This window comes from Astatotilapia calliptera, chromosome 7 (assembly GCF_964374335.1).
Source record: "Astatotilapia calliptera chromosome 7, fAstCal68.1, whole genome shotgun sequence".
Taxonomy (NCBI): Eukaryota; Metazoa; Chordata; class Actinopteri; order Cichliformes; family Cichlidae; genus Astatotilapia; species Astatotilapia calliptera.
The window spans coordinates 51,891,652-51,914,286 of record NC_137428.1 but is presented as its reverse complement, the minus strand read 5'-3'; the positions used below and the strand labels follow the sequence as shown (position 1 = coordinate 51,914,286).

The following is a 22,635-nucleotide window of genomic DNA, read 5'->3' as shown; positions in this document are numbered from 1 at the left end:
TTTGTGCTTTGCCAAACTGCAGGCAGTCAACTGAGCTTGATTTGAATTGTAATAACATCATAATGCATTCTGCAGGAGGATAATCGGACTTTTTTCTTGAATGTACAGTTGCACTTTGACAACAGCGGTGGAACAAAAGCCTCAGTTGCGTCCTCCAATTGCTTTTTCATGTTATACCTTATTTTATAAGAGTAGAAATGTACCTTGAAAAGAACACCACAAGAATCACTTGCAATAGTAGAAAATTGGATAATCTACATTACACACAAATAGGCAACAGCACATTTTATCCTCGTAGAGGGAATGCTGACATGACACAGGGGCCTATTCAGTGGCCTGACAAAAGCTCATTCATATCCAAGGCAGCACATCAGGGTGCATAAGACTAGGGACAGGCAATGTGATATAGAACCACTAAAGCCGTCATTTTGAGTTTTGTAAGCAAAATAACAGCTGCACATCAGAGTTCTTAAACTTTATACCTGAAAATGTGCATTTGTAGGTTTGACGTTGTCCCTCACTAAAATCAAAGCAAAGCAAAGTTAATTTTATTGAACTTAATGTTCTCTGTGATGAATACTTGCAGGCTAACGTTCCAGTTACAGGTATATGTGTGTATATATGCAACTTATCACTAACAGAACAAATTATAGGGACAAAATAATTGTTCATAGATTGAAATAATAGGAAATGTAAACAAGAAATGCTTTTATCTTTATTTACAGAAAGCGAAACACTTGATTCTGACCTGGTGTCAGCCTCTATGGACAAATGAGTACAGCCACTAGTCGAAATTGCTAGTGTACTGATTAGGTACCTGCAAACACACACGCACATTTGCAGAAGCACAAACACACACCGTGCTTTAATAGGTAGTGGTGGGTGAGGTAATCCTGCAGATACTTCAGGAAAATAGTTACCTCAATTTGACTCTGGAGCCCAGAGATTTACTTCGCGAAACTTGAAACATGTCTAAAATCAGCCTACATCGACTAAGAAAGGTGTTTTATGAGGAAAATAACAAACGGAAAAGCACGATAGCCCAGTGAGAGTTGGTAAAATCACGCGATACAGGATTTTTTTTTTCCATTCAAATATGTCCTCCAGGCTTTATGAATGAACCTGGCTGTTGATTAGGCATTTTTAGTGCCGCCTGCTTATAGGGCACAACCAACATCAGTCAAGCGGGAAGACAAAGATGGATGGATGTCAGTGAAATTGCTTGTCTTCCATCCTCAGTGAACCCTTTCAAACAAGCACTAAGATGCTAAGAGAGAAGCTGCTCACTTAGATGTTAACGCCACATTTATGGTGTCAGGAGCCGCGATCTGCATCAAAGCGGCGCATTCTTCAGACCCAGGTGCCTCAGACGTGGGAGATCCTTCGTGATCGATCTGCCACCCATGGCTTCGAGAGACCACCACGGGCATACACACACACAACCCCGCCCCCAAACAAACACACACACACATTCTTTTAAACGCAAGGGCAACCCCGACACACTTCATTGACATTCAAGACATCTTCTCCCATCGCTGCAGATACAGTGGCAACTCTTTCTTTCAAACCCCTCCAACCCCCTCGCCCACCTCACACACACACACACACACGCTCACCCAGTATCGCACACACAAACGGATGTACACAGAGATTCCTGAAACACTCACCCCCTCCTGTGGTGCTGGTGGCTGAGGAATTGCCACAACCCATTTTGCATCGATGCAGCCACCGTCCAAGCTGAGCGGACACGTTTAATGAGTGGATGGACGGGGAGGACAGGAGGGGAATGTACAACACATTGGGAGAAGAGGGGAAAGTGGGCAGGAGAGGTGACAGAGGCACAAAGGGAGGGAAGGTCAAAGGAAATGCCTAGCAGGGACCTCCATTGGTTGTATCCCCCCCTGTCTTCAACCCTTGCGCCTGCCTAATGCGATGCAATGAAGAGCTCAGAGTGAAGTGACAGCATGGCGAGAGAGGCTTTTATACACACACACCACACTCACTGACAAGAGAGAACGAGGGAGAGGGGGGAATGAGGGGGGAGAGAGAGAGAAAGATGCTTTACCCTCACATGATTTGCTCTTTTCCTCCACCCTGACAAGGTTGCCCGGGAAACCAGGGGAAAAGGGGCGGAGGGTGGAGTGAGAGCCAACCAATAAGGAGCTTCCTTTATATATAAAGGTGTAAAATAAAAAACTGGAATACATTGAATGGCATCAATATATCAGCATGTTTGTGTGGCATACTGTAAAATTCCCAAAGTGCTCTGTGTATGCTAAAATATAGAGAAGCAATACTTGTGCTTTTTTTACAGAGGCGACACACACGTTCATGCTCACTCGTGACCTAAAGCTTATATACTTGAGCTGCTGGCAATCAGTGAGAATGAGAATATGGAAAAACCTTGGACAGTGAACAAGTGGACCCACAAAGGGTCGTGCATAGGCCTCTTTATAGCCCCGAGTGATTCTCAGAGCATCTCTGTTCTTCATTTCACTCACGATGTATGCGCTTAAAATGCAAGAACAGTCACATGAGTAGAGTATGATGGCAAGAAGCATTACATTAGCACTCTGCACCAGTCAAACCAATTCACACTTTCTGTTAGCGGTGTTATCTATATTATAATGGGAGTCGAGATGTTTAAAATTCAAATGAGAAGTTCCCAGAGGAAAAAAAAGACATCATGAATTCCCTTTCTGTTTTATGCTAGATGGACTCATTTCCAAAGGCCCTTAAACAGGCCTGAGATGCTTCTTATGTGTAGATGAATTGATGTGTGAGACTAATTTTATTCAAATTTCTCATATACAATTACAGGTGTCTAGAAAAATAAGAAGACTTTGTGTGGAGTAAAGTCAGTCTTAAACTGTTGTGCACAATCCATTGCAATCTGAAGTAAAATACATTATAGGAAAAATGCTTTTTTGCCTCATGCTTGCTTTTCATGTGCGCTGTGAGAGGACTGATGACACTGCCATCTGTCAGTTCATTGTAAAACTGGCAGCTGGTTAGCTTAACACACTGACTGAAAACGGGAGGAAACAACTATACTGGGGCTCTATCCAAAAGTGGGCTGCAAAAATCAGCTTTGGACCTGATTCACCTCCTTACACAGCAAGAGCTGATGGCGTTTGTGAGGACGCAGGGCGTAAGAGATCCCGGGGAAGTCAGCGGTCACTTGGAATGGTTTGCTGCTACCACAATGAAGGAGTGCAGAATGCCACGGAGCCCCCCCCCCCCACAGCAGCTTCCACCTGCTTGGATGTACTTCCAAGCTTTGGTGAGCTACTATCAGTTGCAGCTCAGATTGTGCTAATGAACAACTTTTCTCTCTAAAAGATCATCTTTCTGTACCTGTCACTGTTAGCCACCCACACAGAGAATCATAAAAAAGTGACCTTGAGTGGTAAAGCATCTGCATGAAATTCACCACATCCAGTCTTTGTGGCACACAAGAGCAGGACAGAAGGCACATTTTAAACGTCTGGGGGTGAACTGTCAGAAAAGGTCTCAACACAATCTGATCAAGAGATCATCATGGATGGTTGACCTTAGGCCATGTAAATAAGTAAGCATTGTCTAGTTATATTGCAGTGTTCAAGATCAAAAGTCACAAAATAAGACATAACAATTAAAACAGTATAAACTGATTAAACTAATTAAAGGTGATTGCGGGCAGGTGGGTCCTAATCTCCTCTTGTCTTTAACTTAGATCTAGGTGCAGCCAGCAAGCTGATCTCAGAGACCTAGCAATTGCATGTGGATGATGTAGAAGAAATAAATAAATCCAAATCCAGGACATCTGATTATGAAGCGTTCTAAATGTGATAACCAAAACTGAACCCTAAATTTTACCAGCATGAAGAAGATCAAATCGGCGTCACAATGGACCTTATAGAGGACCCGGTGAGTAGTTTCGTAGTAACATTGAGAACCGATTCAGGAATAATTTCCTCAGGCAAAGCAATAATGAATTACATTAATCGAGGTGTGAGAAACAAAAGAATAAACGGCCATTTCCAAATCACACTGAGACACAATATATGTGTCAATCAGTGAGACACAATATATATTAACACCCAGGCGTTAGCTAAGCAATCTGCTTTCTTAACAGCTGTTTTAAATGTATATGAAAGGATCTATATGACTAGTCTGTGGGATTATATGGTTACTGGGCAGAGGTACGAGTTGAAAGCAGAAGATCTTCTGGATAAAAATGCGTCAGTATTTCAAAAGATGTCTGTCATCCCCTTTATGTTCGTAGAAGAAGTTCTAAAAGTTTTGGTGCTCGTCTGACTTTTGCTTTGGCACCTTGACAAGGTTTATAACTGCATTATCTGTGAGAGAGGTTGACAGAGGGATAGTGATCACATTTACCTCATGAACATGAGTGTAATTATTTTATATCAACAAGACTGAGATATTCTCAGTCTATTTTGCATTTACACTTTGTACTTAGCACTATTTAGGAATTGTTAGAAGGCTAACATGCTAAAATTAGAATGACTTAGTATGACTTTTAAGGTATGTTTTGACTAGGTGGGCTTTACTTTAGCCCTAGAAAAGCAAAAATTATTAACTGTACGCCAGATAATCAGTGGCAATGCAGCTTGCTCCTTTCAGGGTGGTCTTTGGTTAGCTGAATCACTCTTTCATTTAAAAGAGGCTATCCAGACATTATCCATTGCTGTTTTACCAGACTTCAAGCATAGTTCATTATCAAAGTTAGAGCTGAAAAGCTATGTCTGATTTACAGCCACAACTACACCAATTAAACAAGGCAAGTCCACTGGGGAGCGAAGAATGATCTCCCACTCAGGCTGCCTGGAAGCTTGATGAAGAGGCTGTGCTTGTCACAGCTTGCCTAGATTATCGAGGCACAACACAACATGACATGGCCATCCTAACAAGTCAACAAGACAGTTATTCACATTGGAAAAAAATGTAAAATACTACATGAGTGCATATTACATGCTGTCTTCTTACTGTGCCACAGCCTAATATAGCTGGATTTGTTTTAGGTTTTTAAGTTTTAGGGCTGATGTTAATACAGATTTTTACAGAGAGAAAAAAAATAGTGAGTACTCTCATATTCATTATATCAAAGTTATATAAAGGTTTAACTTTGCAAAGGTTTATTTCTCAAACTACCTGTTAGGACAAAACAGTACATATGTTTTAGTTGTTTTTGTTTTACTTTGTATAGCCTTTTGCAGTAAGTGAGATTTAATTAGAGAGCCAGAAACTCAGCACATCACATGCTCAGCCAATTTGTCAGTTGCGATTGATGCAAATCAAGACAAGAGCTTCTGGTCCTGATTACTTACCAGACTAAAATGTAATTTTAAAAGGTTTGTGCAACTTATCACCATCCATCGGTCTACATCCATTTATCTCTCAATAAATACTAACTGCTGCCTCATATCAATCAATCTTTTTGTTTTGTGCTTGTTTTTTGTTGTTTCACAAAGTAAAGGAACATTTTATTTTGTCATGAGTGGAGTGAGCTTTTCCAGGGTAATAGTGCCACTAAATGGATTGATGAGTATAAATTTTATAGAAATGTTATGTTATCTATACCCAGCTGAGCATCTATGGAAGACATTGGTCCAATAAATCAGACAGTGCCTTCTCCCAACACTTAAACAGGACTCCAGTAGAATTCAGTGGCGCACTAATGTTTTTCTACTGGCACATGATGATCCATCCAGAGGTTGGTGGATGGGATAGGTATCAGATTAGTACTTTGTTCCTATCCTCTAAGTTCGAGCATAATGAATTGGGATACATTATTTATGTTTTGTTTTTTCTTTGGGGTTTTTTTTTTTTTTGTTTTTTTTTTTTGGAAATGAAAAAAATATCCACTATGAAAAATGTCTGAACCCTTTTGTGTTGACTGTCAAATCAATTTTTATAGCCTATAGCACATTTAAACAACAGTAAATAGAGGAACATTTAGAATTCTGAAAAACCAAATTTCAAAATACATGAAAAACTGAAATGTGTGTTTGTTTTATTAAACTCATTAAAATGTGTTCAGAATTTGTCAATTGAGGAGGCTTTATCTCATACAACATGACACTGTTCTCCACTCCGTAAGCTTTATAGCTTTAAATCGTGGCTGTCAATATTGGTATCGGCAGTAGTGGCCCTTTATTTACTTGATATTGCATCTAAAAAGTGTAGTACTCCACAGCACTACATTCCGTCACCTCACGAAGAAACTTTGTGTTTTTCCTTTAATTAAATTTGAAAAATTTGAAAAATCAATGCTGCAATTCTTTATGTGACCACACGGGGTCACTGTTGACATTAAAATCTCCTAGGATACATGGCCATTATTGCCGACTCTTTGCCGTAAATAATTCAGAGGACAAAATCAACTTAAACACTGAACTATATATATAGATATATATAGATATACATGTATATATCTCTATATGTCTTTAAACAACTTCAGAGTTTGAGAATGTTTACTCTTACTGGTCACCGGCTGTTAGATGACATCATGACTGGGCCTGCTACCAATTGCATACGGCTTCTCTTTCGCGCAGTAGTTTCTGGGAAATTGAGTCCGTACTCTAAATAATTCAAGCCCTCGTTCCCTTCTCCTGCACAGCTAACAAGATGCCGGCCGTACATCACAAACTGCTCCTGGAGGACGCTTTACAGGACAGTCCTCAGGTAGGCCTGCGTCTCTTTTCTCATGTTTGCGTACCCAGCTGTCTCATTAAAGGCGTTACGAGCGCCGAAGTTAGCTTAGCCCAGACAGTATCCAGTACCCGTTGTAGTCTGTTTCCACTGGTCGATGACAGTTCTCAATTGACACATTGTTACAAGAATTGTAATCCCCCTGTGAGCAGTAGCTGCACTTTCCAGTCATTACTACAGCATGTCACGGTTATCTGTTTTTTGTGTCTCTGTTGTATTTACAAAGCTACCGCCCTTCTTAGGGATTCCATCTCTCTGCCAGAGATGATTTATCTGCTGTACATCTAGACCTGTGTCAGTCACAGCCATAAAGCTCCACCAGACTCGGTGTCCTGCAATCGTTTTATTTTCTAATGCCGTCAAGTTATTTTGATCTAAATTCTGTTCTGTAGCCCTTCTGGGCCTGATTCCCAGGATGTGGGAGGGGTTTCCATTATCGGACTCCCCTGGAATCAGTCAACAGTCTGCAAACAGGGCAGTGTTACTGCAAAAATAAGATGCCAAATTTTTACAGGGTACAAAACGCTTACACTGTGTACAAGTTATTCACCAAGTTCGGCATTCATTTTCATGCATGACCGTGGGTGATGAATTCCGTCCTTGCTACAGCTAATGCATCCTGTTTTCTGTAGTCTGTTGCATCACTCTCTCCTAAAGAGGGCTGACCTCTTCGGAGGTTCTGCTTAAGTGTAGCCCACGCTGGAGGGTCACCGTCTGCTTAGTGGTTTGCTTCCTCAAAACAAGAAATGGACCTGGCATCTTTGTACAGTAACACACATACAGCCAAACGTCATGATGTCTTGTTGGTGTGAAATGAATCATGGTCCTTTTATTGGATAAGTCGGTTTGAGTGAACTATAAACAGACTTCACTCTCTGGGTGTGTTCCGTTCTGCTTGAACTGCCCTACCTTGCTGCACCTGTTTATGGAAAACACTTCACCAGACAGGATTTTGTCTGTTTGCATATCCACCCTGCAGTAAAACACGTATGCCTTTTAGTTTAACTAGTTTTAAGTTTTTAAGTTAAGTTTTGCTTGAGTATAATCCGGCTACCCACATTTCTTGAGCTCAGTGACTTGTGTAGATTTTTATCTGACTTAAGGTTAAGACCAGTATTTATCATCGGAAGTACTTGTTTATTTACAGTATATCTGTTCTTCAAAGTTTATTTTTCTTCTTTTTTTTTCTCATTGGTCAGAAAACAGTTTTAAAAGTTTCCATTACAATATTCCAGGATGCTGGGCTTTCATATGGGCTTTCATGCAAATCCACCACAACAAAAAAGCCACAGTGATATTTTTCACCTTGTGAAGTAACTGAGATCAGTTATCAGAATATTTAAGTTCTGTAAGTTAGTGGGATAATTGTTGGATAAGGTTTTTCACTTCGTGTTCAGCTATTCATGCCATTATAGTCATCAGAAGAGTCTGTAATGTTTTTGTTTTTTCCCCGTACCCACAGACTCGCTCTTTGCTCAGTGTGTTTGAGGAAGATGTGGGAATGCTTACAGACTACACCAACCAGCTGCTACAATCAATGCAGCGGGTGTTCGGAGCACAGGTACCAAAACAAATTACTGTCAGGCGCATGCTTGCACTCCTTTCCATTTGCTGTTTGGAACAGAGCCACATGTTCAAACACATAATAGGAGGATTCCCCCCCCCCCCCCCCTTATGTTTGTAGATGAACATGAGTTCTAATTTAACTTGCTGATTCTGGGGTTTTGCATCACTGAACAGCAGCAGAGTGTTGTGTTTGATTTGATTTAGGATGCCATTTGAGCTACTGTTTTTGATGAGAAACATACCAAACTGCAAGACCATACTCTCAACCCCACACAGAAAATTTGTCTCCTGTAGAAATGGAGCAGAAAACATTTGATGTACAAGTTTGTTTTTGACCTATATTTACATTGTGGTTTAAACGCTGTGTTATTAATGTAACCCTGGTTCTCTGAGGTATCTCATTATTGAAGGTGCCCTCTGGTGTTTTTGCCAGCTTTTCAACAGATATTGAATCACATTGCACCCAAAAAACGTTGTTTTTTTTTTAAAAATGTTCTCAGTAGGTGAAAAAAAATGCATGATGTTTGAGCTTGAAGGAGTAATCAGTCCTTTTTAACATGTATTTATTTTCCTTCTTTCGTTCCACCACAGAGTGAGATGGGACTGGCCACAGAGCAGCTCTCAAAGCAACTTTTGGAATACGAAAAGAAAGTAAGTAGGGTTCATATGCTTACTTAATCGTGTGATTCCACAAAAAAGACAGCAGTCTGTGTTATGAGTAGTATCCATGTGGGCTATAGAGACTTTTTTATCATTTTGAAATGAACTTTCTGTCTGTGAGTTTGCATGTGTCCTTCCTCCTGTGTGCAGCAAAAAGAACCCACAAATCTGTTAATTCATTTAGAGAAACATATGTGGATAGTTGACCTTTGTTGGTAGACTTTGTTCTGGATTGCAGGGTGAATGTGAACACTTTAAAAAAACAAAAACAGCAGTGATCTGTAACTGCAGAACTTTCTTAGCACTCTTATGATTAAAACTCAGCATCTTGACATTAACTACTGGCTTTATTACCATCTTTGACCTTGTCTGTGTTTTCTACCATGACCCTGATGACCGAGAACCTACACAGATATCTTTGGCCTTGTTTAATGAAAGGGATGTGCCAGAAATCCTGGCAGAACAGGGCGGTTATTTAAAATGTGTCTCACAGCGAGAAGATTCTGGGTTTGAACCCCAGCTGGGGTCTTTCTAAGCGCAGTCTGCATGTTCTCCTTGTGTCTTCAAGGCTAAGGCTTTCTCTCAAAATCAAAAGACATATGTGTTAGGTGAATTGGCGATTCGATGTAAGGTAGCTAAAGTGCTTAGAGTGTTTTAATGTTTGGTTAAATGTGGCTTGTGGTCTAAAGCACTTTGAGTGCTCTATAGGAGCAGAAAAGTGCAATATAAATGCCAGCCCATTCCATTTCCTACACATTAAATAAATCTATGGCAAATTTCACAGTTTCATGGTCTAAACTCACTGCTCTTTCTTTTTTTTCTGTCTAGAATTTTGCCCTTGGAAGAGGTGATGAGGAGGTAATCACCACGCTGCAAAACTTCGCCAAAACTGTAGGGGAGGTAAGGCCCGTGCTTGCAGTTTTCTTGCTCTATGAGTATTTTTACGCGGGGTGTGTGCGTGCACAGCAAAAGAGTGAGATGATGAACTATCCCGGAGTCTGTAGTTGCTTTTTTATCATGTTACAAAGGGTATTGCACCTGCGTTCCCCTAGCATGGCAGAGAAAATGAGCTCAATGAAAAGGGCAGAGGACTTTTAAGACTGTGCGACCGGAACTGATTGATCAGTGTATCTCACTGGATGGAGGAATACAGGGAAACAGCAGTGGGCGGGTGGATGGATGAGTAGATGATGGAGTGGTGTGCCGGCTCACGTATATAGACAAAACAGATGGGCCTGTCACTGTCAGCCATGGGGGTCCACAAGCCTTGCCCAGTCAGCACTCATGACACACACCCATATGCTCAGAGGACACACGTTGATTGTTTGCTTGACCTTTTACCTTGTCATGCACAGGAAACAAATTTCACACTGAGATTAGGCTTAAACTGCACCTAATCTTGTGAACTTTAGAACTTGCTAAATCGTCATGTGGCTTGTTGATAACCACAGGGAATAATAGCTGAATTTGTCTGATATGCAGCCCTGTTTCCAGTATCAGAGTAAACACTAAGCTTTATTATTCTCTTTATGAAATGTACTCTTCCACAGTATGGCTTTATTATGATGTAGGGGGAGGCATTGTCTGCCACAATGCCCCTATTTCACTGAAAATGCAATTTTCCAGCTTGCTGGCAAGAAATTTTACTGTAAATATTAAACCGAAATCCCTCAAGATGTTTGGGGGAGGCTCATCTTCTGTTTGTGTCCTTGCACGGCGCCTCATATGTGTAATCTGTTTTGTATCGTCCAGCTGAATGCACTCCACTCCGAGCTAGCTAACCAGATGGCTGACAGCATGGTCTTCCCCTTGATCCAGTTCCGAGAGAAAGACCTCACAGGTAGCTTCTGACAGACTTGGATTTTTTTAAAAAGCCCTCCTCATAAAAACATAAGCAAAACCTAGGTGATAATGCATTTTTAAATACCTGTTGTAGATGTAGCTCTAATAATATTTGTCAATTTTGCAGAGATAAGCACACTGAAGGAAATATTTGCCATTGGAACTGATGGTAAGCACATTCTTTTGCCAGTCTGAGAAAAGAAAATGACAGGAAATAGTTACTATCTGATGCTCACGGTCTTTCCTCTGTTCTGTGCAGAGCATGAGGCGGCTATGGTCAAGTACAGTCGATTGCCCAAGAAGAAGGAAAATGAGAAGGTAGAGTAACTGCCAAGTGCTTTCTTAGCTTCTCTTTCTCATTGATCACAAGCTGTAAAACGAGCACGCAACACTGTAATGCTCTCATTAATGCAGTGGGAGTCTTTTAAAAGCATTTGAAGTACAAATGGATTAAACTAAATAATCCTCTGCTGCCGTGCCTCCTCGTGGGAGTATGACTGTAACCACAATACAGTGTATGCATTATAATGGGTGCAAAGATGAGACTCTTTTTGCTATGCTGAACATATCAACGTGTTTTCTTGGATGTACAAGATTGTGCTGCTGTGCTGCTTATTTGCATGTCCCTCTCCTGTCTGAATAGTTGAAGGCGGACTTGGTGAAGGAGGTGGCTTACACCAGAAGAAAGCAGCACCAGGCCTCACTGCAGTATTATTGTGCCCTCAATGCCCTGCAGTATCGCAAGAGAGTAGCTATGCTTGAACCAATGCTAGGCTACACTCAGGCACAGGTACTCACTGTCATCATATCAGCATTCAAATTAAGTGCTTAAAAAAGAGGGAAATGATTCCTCATTAGACCAGATTTAGCTTTAAAGAGATGTACAATTTCATCCTTTTAAATAAATGCCCAATCTATGGGCATGTGAGCTGCAACATGCATGTGCAGTATGGTACAAAGTGGCTCAGTGTTATCTTTGATTTTGCAGATCAGCTTCTTTAAGAAAGGCTTTGAGCTGGTGTCAAAGAAGATGGACTGTTTTCTCGCTTCTGTTTCCAACATGACACAAAGGTAAGTCCAATCCCATTCACAACTGTTTTGGTTTTGGGTGGTGAGGTGATGAAATATGGCTTTGGAGCAAGTATTATGGGGTATTGATGCTTGTGTGTGACTGGAAAAAGACATAATGTTACTATGATTTTTTTTTTTTTTTTTTTTTTTTTTTTGTGTGTGTGTGTGTGTGTGTGTGTGTGTGTGTGTGTGTGTGTGTGTGTGTGTGTGTGTGTGTGTGTGTGCTCTACATCAGCGGTCCCCAACCCCCGGGCCTGTCCGTGAGTCATTTGGTACCGGGCCGCGAGAGTGAGACTCGGGTGTGAAGTGTATGGTTTTCAGGGTTTTTATCGGCTTTTAGTGTTATTTTGTTATCGTTTTTTTTCATTAATTCGGTTTTCCTGGGTCTTTTCACGTGTGTTATGAATAAATCTTCTTTTTTTCGGTACCGGTATTGGTTTTATTTTGTTGTATTTATCCGCGACACCTTAAAGGTCGGTCCGTGAAAATATTGTCGGCCACAAACCGGTCTGTGGCGCAAAAAAGGTTGGGGACCGCTGCTCTACATAATAGTATTGAATGATTTTTTTTAATGTCTTTGTATTTAAATGCTCTGTAGGGGGGGGGGAGAAAAAAAAATTCTGGAGCGAGTTTAGATTGATTTCGGTTTTCCATCTCAGCATCCAGGCCCAGCTGGACTCAGAGGCGGAGGCCATGCGAGTGTCCCACAGGGAGCTTCTGTCTGTGGAAGACACTGTCTACATGCCAGATAAGGACACAGAGCCTGTCAATCGCACGCTTATCCAGAAGGCTGGCTACCTCAACATTCGGAAGTAAGATTAATTACACTCATTATGGCCCTATCTGAAAATCTAAGGACACTTCCTACTTACTACCAAGTCAATATGTTAAAGGATGCCATGAAAGGAAACAAACTGAAGTGGCATTTCCAATTTTGTCAGGAAATTAAATGCAGTTCAGTAGATGGTGCCATTGATCCACAGTGGCTCCGGGAGATTTCGAATGCCTAAATTACCAAACACAACCAGGAAATGATTTTTTTGCTTCTCTCTCTCTCTCAGCAAATACATTTAAAAATAAGCCAAACACAGTAAACAGTAAGTCTGTCACAGCAGACAAGGTATGTCAGGTAACATGTTGACAGTGTGCGTTGTCAGCTTATACTAGACTAGATGTATGGCAAAGGAAACTTCCTTAATGGCTTCAAGGGATAAAACTGCTGCGTAGCTCGCATTGTGATTTAGTGAAATGTCAAAGCTGTCAAACTCTGTCTCTCCCTCATATACATCCAAAGTCTTTGACAAATGTCTGTGACACCGGAGAAAAGGTTTCCACAGAATGCCATTCTGTTTAATGACACACACTGCCAACAGCCTCAAACACTTGTCAAATAGAGCTGAGGCCAGAAAACATTTTCTGTTTCAAATGGTTTCTCAGTATTAAGGGTCTGAGTCACCCAGGGCAAAACGAGCCATACACTTAAGTATTTATCAAAGGACATTTATTTGGGAATATTTGTTGAACAGAGCGTACAAAATTGAAGGTTTACAGATGCGCAGTTGAAATGAGTCACGCATGTATAGATCAGAAATGGGGTGACTCAGAGTTGAGTTACATCCTAGCTTCGTTATAATTGCATATACAACATTAATAGCCAAAACAAATTTAGAGCCAAAATAAAACAACCCAAAAATAAAAAAAAAGAAGACAACTCAGGATCTACTTGTGGAATCAAATGATGAGCGGGGGAAAATTGTTGGTGTGAAAATGTTATTAAAATAGTTAATCATGGTTTCAACAATGGATGTGCAGTTCGTGTTTTAGATTCTCAATAAAAATTCTTCACATTACCGAAGACGAGACATTAAGTGCAAGCTAAAAAGATGACCTCTGTACAATTACCCGAACTCTAAGGAATATAGCAGACCACAGCAGATACGTGCAGTTTTGTTCTAATCAGTTATTGCTTTTAAGTGCTTTTTTTGGAGATGGATAAGAAGATTTCTGCCTATTAAAAACAAAAAATGTAAACAGTAAAAAGAAAAAAATACCAAAATGACAGGAAAATTGAGTTCTGTGAAACTTTCAGGTAACAGCATTCATGAATATATAATAATAATCAGTAATGAACATTATCCTGTTTGTATTACCACAGCAATATTCCATAAAATGAATGGATGAAGTATTTAAGTGTCTATCATGTAGGAGATGTTATCTTTCTGTGAGCTTTGCATAAATGTGTTTTACGAGTCATTATTAAAATGTGAGCTCAGGTGGGCTGTAAGCGACTCATAATTAAAGCTTTATCAACAGCTTTAAGCTGCATGGATTAAAAATTAAAACAAGGTGAATCTTTATTATTCAGAGAAGGTTACCCGCCTGTCAGATCTTAGCTCAAGTAATGCCAGGAATTAAGTAGTAGGTGCCCTGTTTGTGTGCTCATATATCTGGTTATTAAATATTACTAATGTTTCAATGCAGGAAATAGCACCAGCTAATAGATGAGCACACAGTGTCTTTTTTTAAATCAGAAATCTGTCATGTTTTCTAGTTTTCCAAAGGTATGCAAAATCACTATCCATCATGATGGCTTTTGAGCAGTGATTCTAATCATCGGGTGTGTTTTGAGGGCCCACTGTTTGTGCTGTATAATATGAGCTCGTGCAAGGCTTCTGTCTGGCTGCTGAATACACATCCTCCATTGTTTGTAAGTGGGAAACTTGTCTGTAAACATCTATAGATCTGCTGCTACAAGCGTAACATCTGTTTATTTCTTTCAGAGTAGACAACAGGCGATACAGACAACAACTACACGTATAGCATATTTATATTTATATATGCGGTGGTGCAAGATGTTGGAATAAAATATGGAATAAATAGGGGATGAATGGATAAAGTTAACCTACCGCTGCACGTGCATCTCAGTTATAATAGCATTATGAATTGCAGACTAGTTTCAGTGTTGAATATATTTTCCAGGAGACATTTTTACAGGACTAGTTCATCTATATGTGTTTTTAAAGCGGCTCATATAAATTTGTCCTGTGGCAAATATTACTGTAGCCATACAACCACTGGGAGTTGTTGCACTGAATCATGTCTTGCCTTTGTCTTTGTACAGATGGGATAGAGGTCCTCTGGGGCCTATATGTTGACATATATCATTGATTTGTGAAGGCTGTTTAATAACGAGCTGTGTTTGCTCTTTCATACAGATAAGTCTGACACACTAATTTTACTTCTAGAATGTAAGGTCACTAAAAAGACTAGGAGATCCCTCTGAGGCGCAGATTAAGAGACTAATCTCAGAGGTCACTGGGTCATTATGACCTTTGAGAAATTACCAGATGGAGAGACCTGCTGTAAAGAAAAAATAAAAATCGTCCACTTTGTTGTTCAAATCACCTCGAAGCTAATTGCATACATGCATACAAATAGTATCCATTATCTTACTTTACACTTACGATCTGGATCTACATTTATGGCTTTGATTCAAACGCTGTTTCTTCTTTTTCTTCCCCAGTAAAACAGGCCTAGTGACCACAGCCTGGGATCGTCTGTATTTCTTCACCCAGGGAGGGAATCTCATGTGCCAGCCGCGGGGGGCTGTAGCAGGAGGCATGGTGCTGGACCTGGATAACAGCTCTGTCATGGCGGTGGATTGTGAGGACAGACGTTACTGTTTTCAGATAACTTCCCCTTCAGGAAAAACGTATGTACTTTTTTTTCTTTTAGTTTCTCCATGCTCAGCAGTGAGAATAATACATAAACACTGTGTCTCTGCAGGTCAATGATTCTACAAGCCGAGAGCAAAAAAGAGTATGAAGAAGTGAGTGAAGGGGCAGCTCAAACAGCTCCATTTGACCTTCGTTTTTGTTTTACATCCACTTCACGAAGCTATCCGCTGCTACGAGTATCTGTCATAGAACAATGGAGAGACTGTCAAGACTCATTTGTGTGTTTTCGTATTAAGTTTTGTGCTCGGACACAAGTGACTGGCCTGTCACAGCTGGTATCAGTCAAGGGATTTCACGCTGTGCCTGAGCTAGATGAAGCCTTAATGTAGTAATTTCTGTTTCTTTCTCAGTGGATTTGCACTGTGAACAACATCTCCAGACAGATCTACCTGACTGACAACCCAGAGGTAAAAATTTCATACTAACCAGCACAGATACACACTGTTTAAATTTAAAAAAATAAAAATAAGATAAAAGACGATTAACCAGTCATTTAAGGATAACATTTTAAGACATTAACACACATCCAGTTAACACATTAACTGGCGAATGTTTAATCTATTTAAGTAACATAACAAGTAAAGATTAACAAACCTTTACTCTGTCACGCCCTCACAGTATCTCAGTTGTCTTTGCCTTGAGAGGTATTCAGTCCCAGAATCTTGTATATTTGCTTTGCAGATGTTTATTCTTCACATTCTCTAATAATGAAATAACTGCATCCAAAACTGCCCTCACTCTTATGCGCTTACTTTTCATCCGTGGTAATCGTTTGGGGGGTTTCACATAGATTTCAGACACCGTTAACAGGTGCGCTGTTATAGACCTGGAAATTATGGTTTTATCACCTCAAGAGCAAGATTTCAGGATTTCTAGTGAATAGCTGTTGGACTGAGTGAGGTTTTTTGTTTGTTTGTTTTTTCCGAGTTTGAGAATTTTTGAGTGGGCTGGATAGAATTACCAGAAGAGCCGGTAATGAAGTTTAGCGCGCCAGGCAGCAGATGGAGAATGATTTTCGACGCAGCTTCTCTTGTTTATCTAATTGTTAAAGTTGTGCAATTTGCCTCCGTTCTCTCTCCCAACTCAAGTGTTCGTGGAGAGCTGCGTGACCTCACCCTCATTTGTCTCGTCAGTGATGTGACTTTTGTTAATTGTTTGGTGGATTTTTCTTAATTAGAGTGAAACCTCTTAGTACAGTGAATAAACCTGCTCTCCAGTATATCATTTACGTAAAACATTCTCGACAGAATTTGGTCAGGTTTTCTTTTCAGATTTACTAAAGCAGGATTTCTAATTATTATTCAGTGATTGGTTTCTTTTTCCAGTTAGCATTCCACATTACTGTAAATAATTACATCCCTCAAATCCTATACGTAATTATATATGAACTAAACAACAAATAGAAACCAGGAAACCATCTGCTGTTTTTTAGGGATGCCACTAAATAAACTGCTTATGGTACACAGAGCAAACATGAGGTTGAGAAAATACACTGAAGACAATGAAACAAGTACTTGGAAAGTACTTGTTTTTAGGATCATTTATATTCCCTAAATGACTCAAACTACGAGTATGTGAGATACTGAAAAGTCCCTGATTTCTTTGATATTAGGCTGTGGCTATCCGACTGAACCAAACCGCCATCCAGGCAGTGACTCCCATCACCAGCTTTGAGAAGAGACAAGACGGCTCACCCAACCCCGACAGGTCAGGCATGTAGCTTATGTGAGAGTGTGTTCAGAATCCTACATTCAGTACTGCATAACAATCCAAAGCTTGTAATGTAATGTTTCGTGTCATGGTGAAAGGACAAACAAACAAACAAACATGCAGTTTTCTTAGTTCTGTGCTACAAAAGCTCCTGCAAATGAAGTCGGGTAACGTTAAAAAATAAAAAAAGTGCCACTGAGCTTTGGAAATGTGGCCAAAGCCAAACATCTTATGCATCCCTGTAAATACCCTTTGTTGAACAGGGTTCTTTCCCTCAGATTAAGCTTTGTGTTTTCTTTTAAACGGAAGAGGGTGGGTTTTGTTTGCTGTAATCTTTCCTTCTGTTCATGTTTTTAAAGCAAGTTTAAGAATTGGTGGAAGACCAGAAATACACTTTGAAGTCTGCCTTAAGTAGTTATCTTTCATTGTTAGGATTTTCAGTGTGAAATCCTCTCTTGAGGATTGTAGATTTTTGCCCCCTCACTGACACTCCATGAATCATTTCACGGCTGCTGCTGACTGAAGTATTAGGTTCACATTTTTCCAATCTGTCTTATCCTTTATTGGTGGGGGTGGGTGGGTGTGTTCTTGGTTTATTCATTAGAACTCATCTTTATTTTGTCTAATTTCTGCAGAGCTAAGCCAGGAGGTGTTCATACTACCAGCAGTGGTTCTCAGAAAACAGGAGTTGCCCCAGAACCAGAGGACCTAATAGCCCCGGGGACACCCATTCAGTTTGACATCATGCTGCCTGCGTCCGAATTTCAGGACCAGAACAGAACTGGGGGGAGGTGAGAGCCCAGCTGAGACAGGAAGTTTGTGTGGGTGCTTGTTTGTGTTTTTGCAAAAGACGGGCGAGTTACTGGTGGGCGATGACACTAATTTCTTAAATGTTGGTCTCATTGTGGTTCTCACGTCATTTCCAGGAAGCAAATAGCTTCGTAATTGTGTAGCGCAGTGCTTTAATTGTTTTTTTCTTGCTGGTGTTTGCTCCCATCCCGACAGACGCACAAACCCATTTGGAGAAACAGAAGACGACTGTTCGACAGATACTGATGGTAACAATTTCCTGTTCTAAGTGCACTTTAATAGTCCACTCTCTTTTAAGTACTTTTTAAGTTCACCTTAACCTCAGTGTGTGGTTGTCATCGGTCAACTTCTTTGTTCACTGTCCTTGTGCTTTTATTCTGCTGACATATTTAGCTTGCGCATGATGTTTCTGTCTCTGCAGACTCCCTGCTTCAGCAGGTATTCGCTGTGCGCTTCCTGGGCTCCATGGCGGTTCGCTGCGGCGACAATCAGGAAGTGATCTACGAGGCCATGAGGCAGGTGCTGGCTGCCCGAGCCATTCACAACATCTTCAGGACCACAGAGGCCCACCTCATGGTCACCAGCAGTAGCCTCAGGTAGACTTTCAGCACAATTTTAATAAGTTTTACATCAATATGAACCTGCTGGAGACAGATATGGGGACTTGTTTTGAGGCACTTGGAAATATCTCGTTGATATAGAAACAAAGTTCTTTTCAGTGGTGCAGGTACATGTGCAAAAAGGTCAAAAAAAATATTCATAGTGTTTTTCTTTCAACTCATGGTTACCTTGATTCTTCCAATAGTTTCATTTTTATTTTATAAAATAAAATAATACTTTAATTTTAGTTTTTATTACACCTCAGCTGCAAAAGGTTGACAATGTATTGTTGTTAATCTGCTGTGTGGGCAGCCAGACGGGCAGTGTGGACACCCAATTTTGTGAACACGAAAAGTCAAGAGCGCAACGATGTAGGATTGTCAAGTTGATAGTAAAAATCCATTTCAAATCGCAGGTCAGGTTTTCTGAAAATCTTGTAAACACATAAAACAGAAAGATGCGACCTAGGTCTGTGCATCTACTGGGAGGCTGAGGCTAAGCTGAGACGCTGGCGGTTGTCAGTGTTTTTTATATTTACATTTACTGCATTAAAGCCTGAGTGACATAGTCTGGTTTGGACCTTGATCACAGCTACGTCTGTTTCCTGTAGCCAAGCACGCCATGCAAAGCACTTATGGAGAACTTGAAGTTCGTTCATCTTGTGTACGCAAATCCAAGTTGTCTGTAGCACCAAGGCAGCACAAGTCATTTACATAACTTTAAATGTATTGAAGTTAAGTGAGAGCCATTGAAAAAATAACAAACAAACAAAAGAATGTCAAGATGCCACAGGAACACAATCTTAAAGTTGGCAAGTTGCCGTAGGTCATTGCCTGAGGTAAACGACAAAAAGAAGCTTGAAGCAGGAACCCTGTGAAGCATGAATATTGGCAGCATAGAACAAACTTTGTGATGTTGAATTGCTACGTAACCCACGGTTTCTTTTTTTTAACACTCTCAGAATAGAAATCCTGAGTATGACTTCAGTGTTTTTGTGGTTTGTTTTGTTTTCCTGAACAGGTTGATAGACCCACAGACTCAAGTTACAAGACTAAGTGTAAGTATCACAACAGGTATCACAGCTGCTCTTTTATTGAGCCCTGTCAGGTTTTCTGTATTTGAACTTCTTTAAAAGACACTTCTCAGTTTTTATTTTATTTATTCTCAGTTCCAGCTTGGAGAAGTGTGTCAATTCGCAGCCCACCAGGAGAATGGGAGGCTGATGGGATTTGTGGTTGAAAGCAGAGACTGGAGCAATGGAGACGAGGAGGGAGAACCATCGTTTAGCGCCTTCGTCTTTGAGAGCAACACGGAGGGCGAAAAGGTTCACAACCCAGAACCAACAACTCGGTTTCAAGTAGAAGAACATGTTAAATGTAATATAATATCAACACACTATATGTGATTGTCTATTCACAGATATGTTACACCATAAACCTGGCAAAGGAGATTACAGAAGCTAAGAAGGTAACGTCTTAAAAAATGTAAAACTTTAGATCTTTTTGCTTTGAGCTTTAAAAACAACCAATATATGTTTTGATTAAGATTATTTTTTTCTTGCTATCAAACATCAAACCATGATCCTGAGTAACTGTAGCCAACAAAGCTGATGAAAGTTGGGGAAAAAATGGTATAAAATAAATTAAGGATATTGTTCCTCAGCAAATCTGTTTAACATTTTTAAGGACCCGGAAGCTCTGGCCCAGCTAATGAAGAACATGCCTCTAACTAATGATGGCAAGTTCCTGCTGCTTGAGCCTGAGACGGGTGACACGACCGAAGGAGCAGGACAAGAAGATCTGGAGTCTGAAGCCTAGTTCCGGTTAGATTATTCTCCCACCTAACCACCCCCAAAAAAGATGAGCCAGTCAAAACCAGGGCCACAGTTCTGCTTTTGCCCCAGAGGTTTCATTCTGATGCCCAGCCCTAACTCTGGTACTGTGACATCAATATTAGATAGGCCACATCCACCAACCCTCAGTAACTACATCTCTCTCTCTCTCTTTTGCTGTGCTAAAATCTTAAGATGTTGACATGGGTTTGACCACACACACACACACACACACACACACACACACACACACACACACACATACATTAAAAAGAAAAATTGAAAAAAGAACTTATTTTCGCCCGTGCTCAGACTGCAACATGAGTCTTTGCATGTGGAGTTTGTCTTTGCACCACTGTAGGTGGTGCGCACATCAAAAGGGACACCACATAGATACTGGATGCGTTTTCATCGTCTCCTAAAATCCCGAGCCATTTAACAGAGTGGTGACTCATTTTCTTTCAGTTTAGGTTTACATTTATTTTTAGGTTTACATAGTTTGAAGTGGTTTTTTGTGTTTGGAGAATTTAATCCCTTTACCTTACTTTGCTTGTTAACACGTATGTGAGGCTCTTACGCAAATACTTTGGCATTCATTCCTTGATTATTTATGAAAGAAAACGTTACTGCACTTTGAGGTTTGTGTTTGTGTAACACCATCAAATTACCACAGAATGTAATAATTGATAGGATTGGAGACTTTTATGATAGTGTAGGATAGTTGAAATGACATCAGCTCCTTTTATCCTTAGAGCAGCCACTCTTGCCTAGTTTAATATTTTTATCCTTTTAGCCTCGTAATGTGTGTCTCAAAGCAGGGTACACACTTGGCAAAACATTTTCTTCTCGGCTCTCTTGCCACTGTGAAGTTAGACTTGGCACCCTGGCTATCTTAAGCCTTCCCACTAAACTGAATTACTTTTATGCTCGACATTTTCCTCGGCTACCTATGTAAACAAGTTCTAAGATGATTTGTATGTCAGCGGGAAACGGCCCAGAAACGACTTCACGCTCGTTTCCCCAAAAGCCCGTGTAAATATGATCTGTCTATGTATGTTTAACCAGAGTCAATATGCTAGGATCTATTGCAGTGCATGATTAAATAATGGCATTCAATCTAGTTCCCTCTGCAGAAGATTAAAGCTTATACTATGAGCACTGAGCCGTAACGCTAAAAGAGAATCAACTCAACTGTCACAGTCCACAGTGCACTTGTGTGTGGGGGGGAAAGCAATTTGCTCTTCTTTACATATGAATGCTAATCAGAGCAGAACAACTAATGGTAACGCAACCTGTGAAATTCATCGCCCCCTCTGGATGCCGCCGCAGTTTTGTTCATTTTCAGTCCGTTTGAGCTGCGACACAAATCTTGATGGACAGCGGCAGCCTATGCAGTGTCAGTGTGTGACCGTGTTTAGAAAAGGCAAAGGTGAAAAGAAACTGGCTGGAAGTAGAACTTGAAAGTTGCAGCGTGGTGACCAGTGCAGTCAGTTTGTGCCAGAATCGCCGTGCCAGAAGCAGAAACATGTCACACATTTTATTTAGAACTTGGAGCTGCACTAACAAAAATTGTTCGACTGCTCATCACCCTACGCATCGGAATTACAAGTTTGATTTGCAAAGAGAATTTCTTTTTGTTTTCTTAGAGGAAGTTTAAAAAAAGACCATCCTGGTTTACTTAACCGACAAGGTAGATCTTGTTTGTATACAAAAATCAACACCCATGTAGCAGATGGTAATTGACAGACTAATGCTTCCTTTCATTCAGGTCAGAAATCTCTAAATTGAACATTTTAAACTCGAGCTGGCGACGTTCCACACTGATGTCAGGCGTAAATACTCAACTTCTTACAGCAGGCAGCATTTTAATATTTATGTCATGGATACATTCGAGAAGAGGAAGATATAAAAAGTCTGTTAAGAACATTATATACAAACTAGTGTCCAATCAAGTACATGTTTAAGATGGCTTATGACACTTACTAACCCAGGCAACGTGTAAATAGGACCAAAGGCAGATTAGAGCTTCCCAGCTTCCAGGATCTATACCCCGCCCCCGCTATCTCATAATCATGAGATTCTCTCATAATTTAA

General features: G+C 40.4%; 1 protein-coding gene across 1 annotated transcript; it reads left to right on the top strand.

Annotated features, from left to right (window-relative positions):
- The first annotated feature begins 3,740 nt into the window (after window positions 1–3,740).
- On the top strand, window positions 3,741–20,801 carry appl2 (adaptor protein, phosphotyrosine interaction, PH domain and leucine zipper containing 2). The gene is made up of 22 exons (XM_026175361.2): window positions 3,741–3,909; window positions 6,623–6,687; window positions 8,177–8,275; window positions 8,872–8,931; window positions 9,769–9,840; window positions 10,693–10,780; window positions 10,910–10,951; window positions 11,042–11,100; window positions 11,426–11,572; window positions 11,771–11,853; window positions 12,513–12,665; window positions 15,377–15,565; window positions 15,640–15,682; window positions 15,941–15,997; window positions 17,203–17,297; window positions 17,936–18,091; window positions 18,306–18,358; window positions 18,532–18,706; window positions 19,731–19,767; window positions 19,879–20,034; window positions 20,130–20,177; window positions 20,396–20,801. Exons 2-22 carry the CDS (start codon window positions 6,631–6,633, stop codon window positions 20,525–20,527), a joined length of 2,001 nt encoding a protein of 666 aa, XP_026031146.1. The 5' UTR covers window positions 3,741–3,909; window positions 6,623–6,630; the 3' UTR covers window positions 20,528–20,801.
- Window positions 20,802–22,635: the final 1,834 nt, after the last annotated feature.

Bases quoted from the DNA above. Each gene is read 5' to 3' on its own strand.
- appl2 (XM_026175361.2), top strand. From the start codon at position 6,631: ATGCCGGCCGTACATCACAAACTGCTCCTGGAGGACGCTTTACAGGAC. The intron at 10,781-10,909 runs GTAGCTTCTGAC...TCAATTTTGCAG, and splicing joins CCGAGAGAAAGACCTCACAG to AGATAAGCACACTGAAGGAA. The intron at 20,178-20,395 runs GTAACGTCTTAA...AACATTTTTAAG, and splicing joins AGATTACAGAAGCTAAGAAG to GACCCGGAAGCTCTGGCCCA.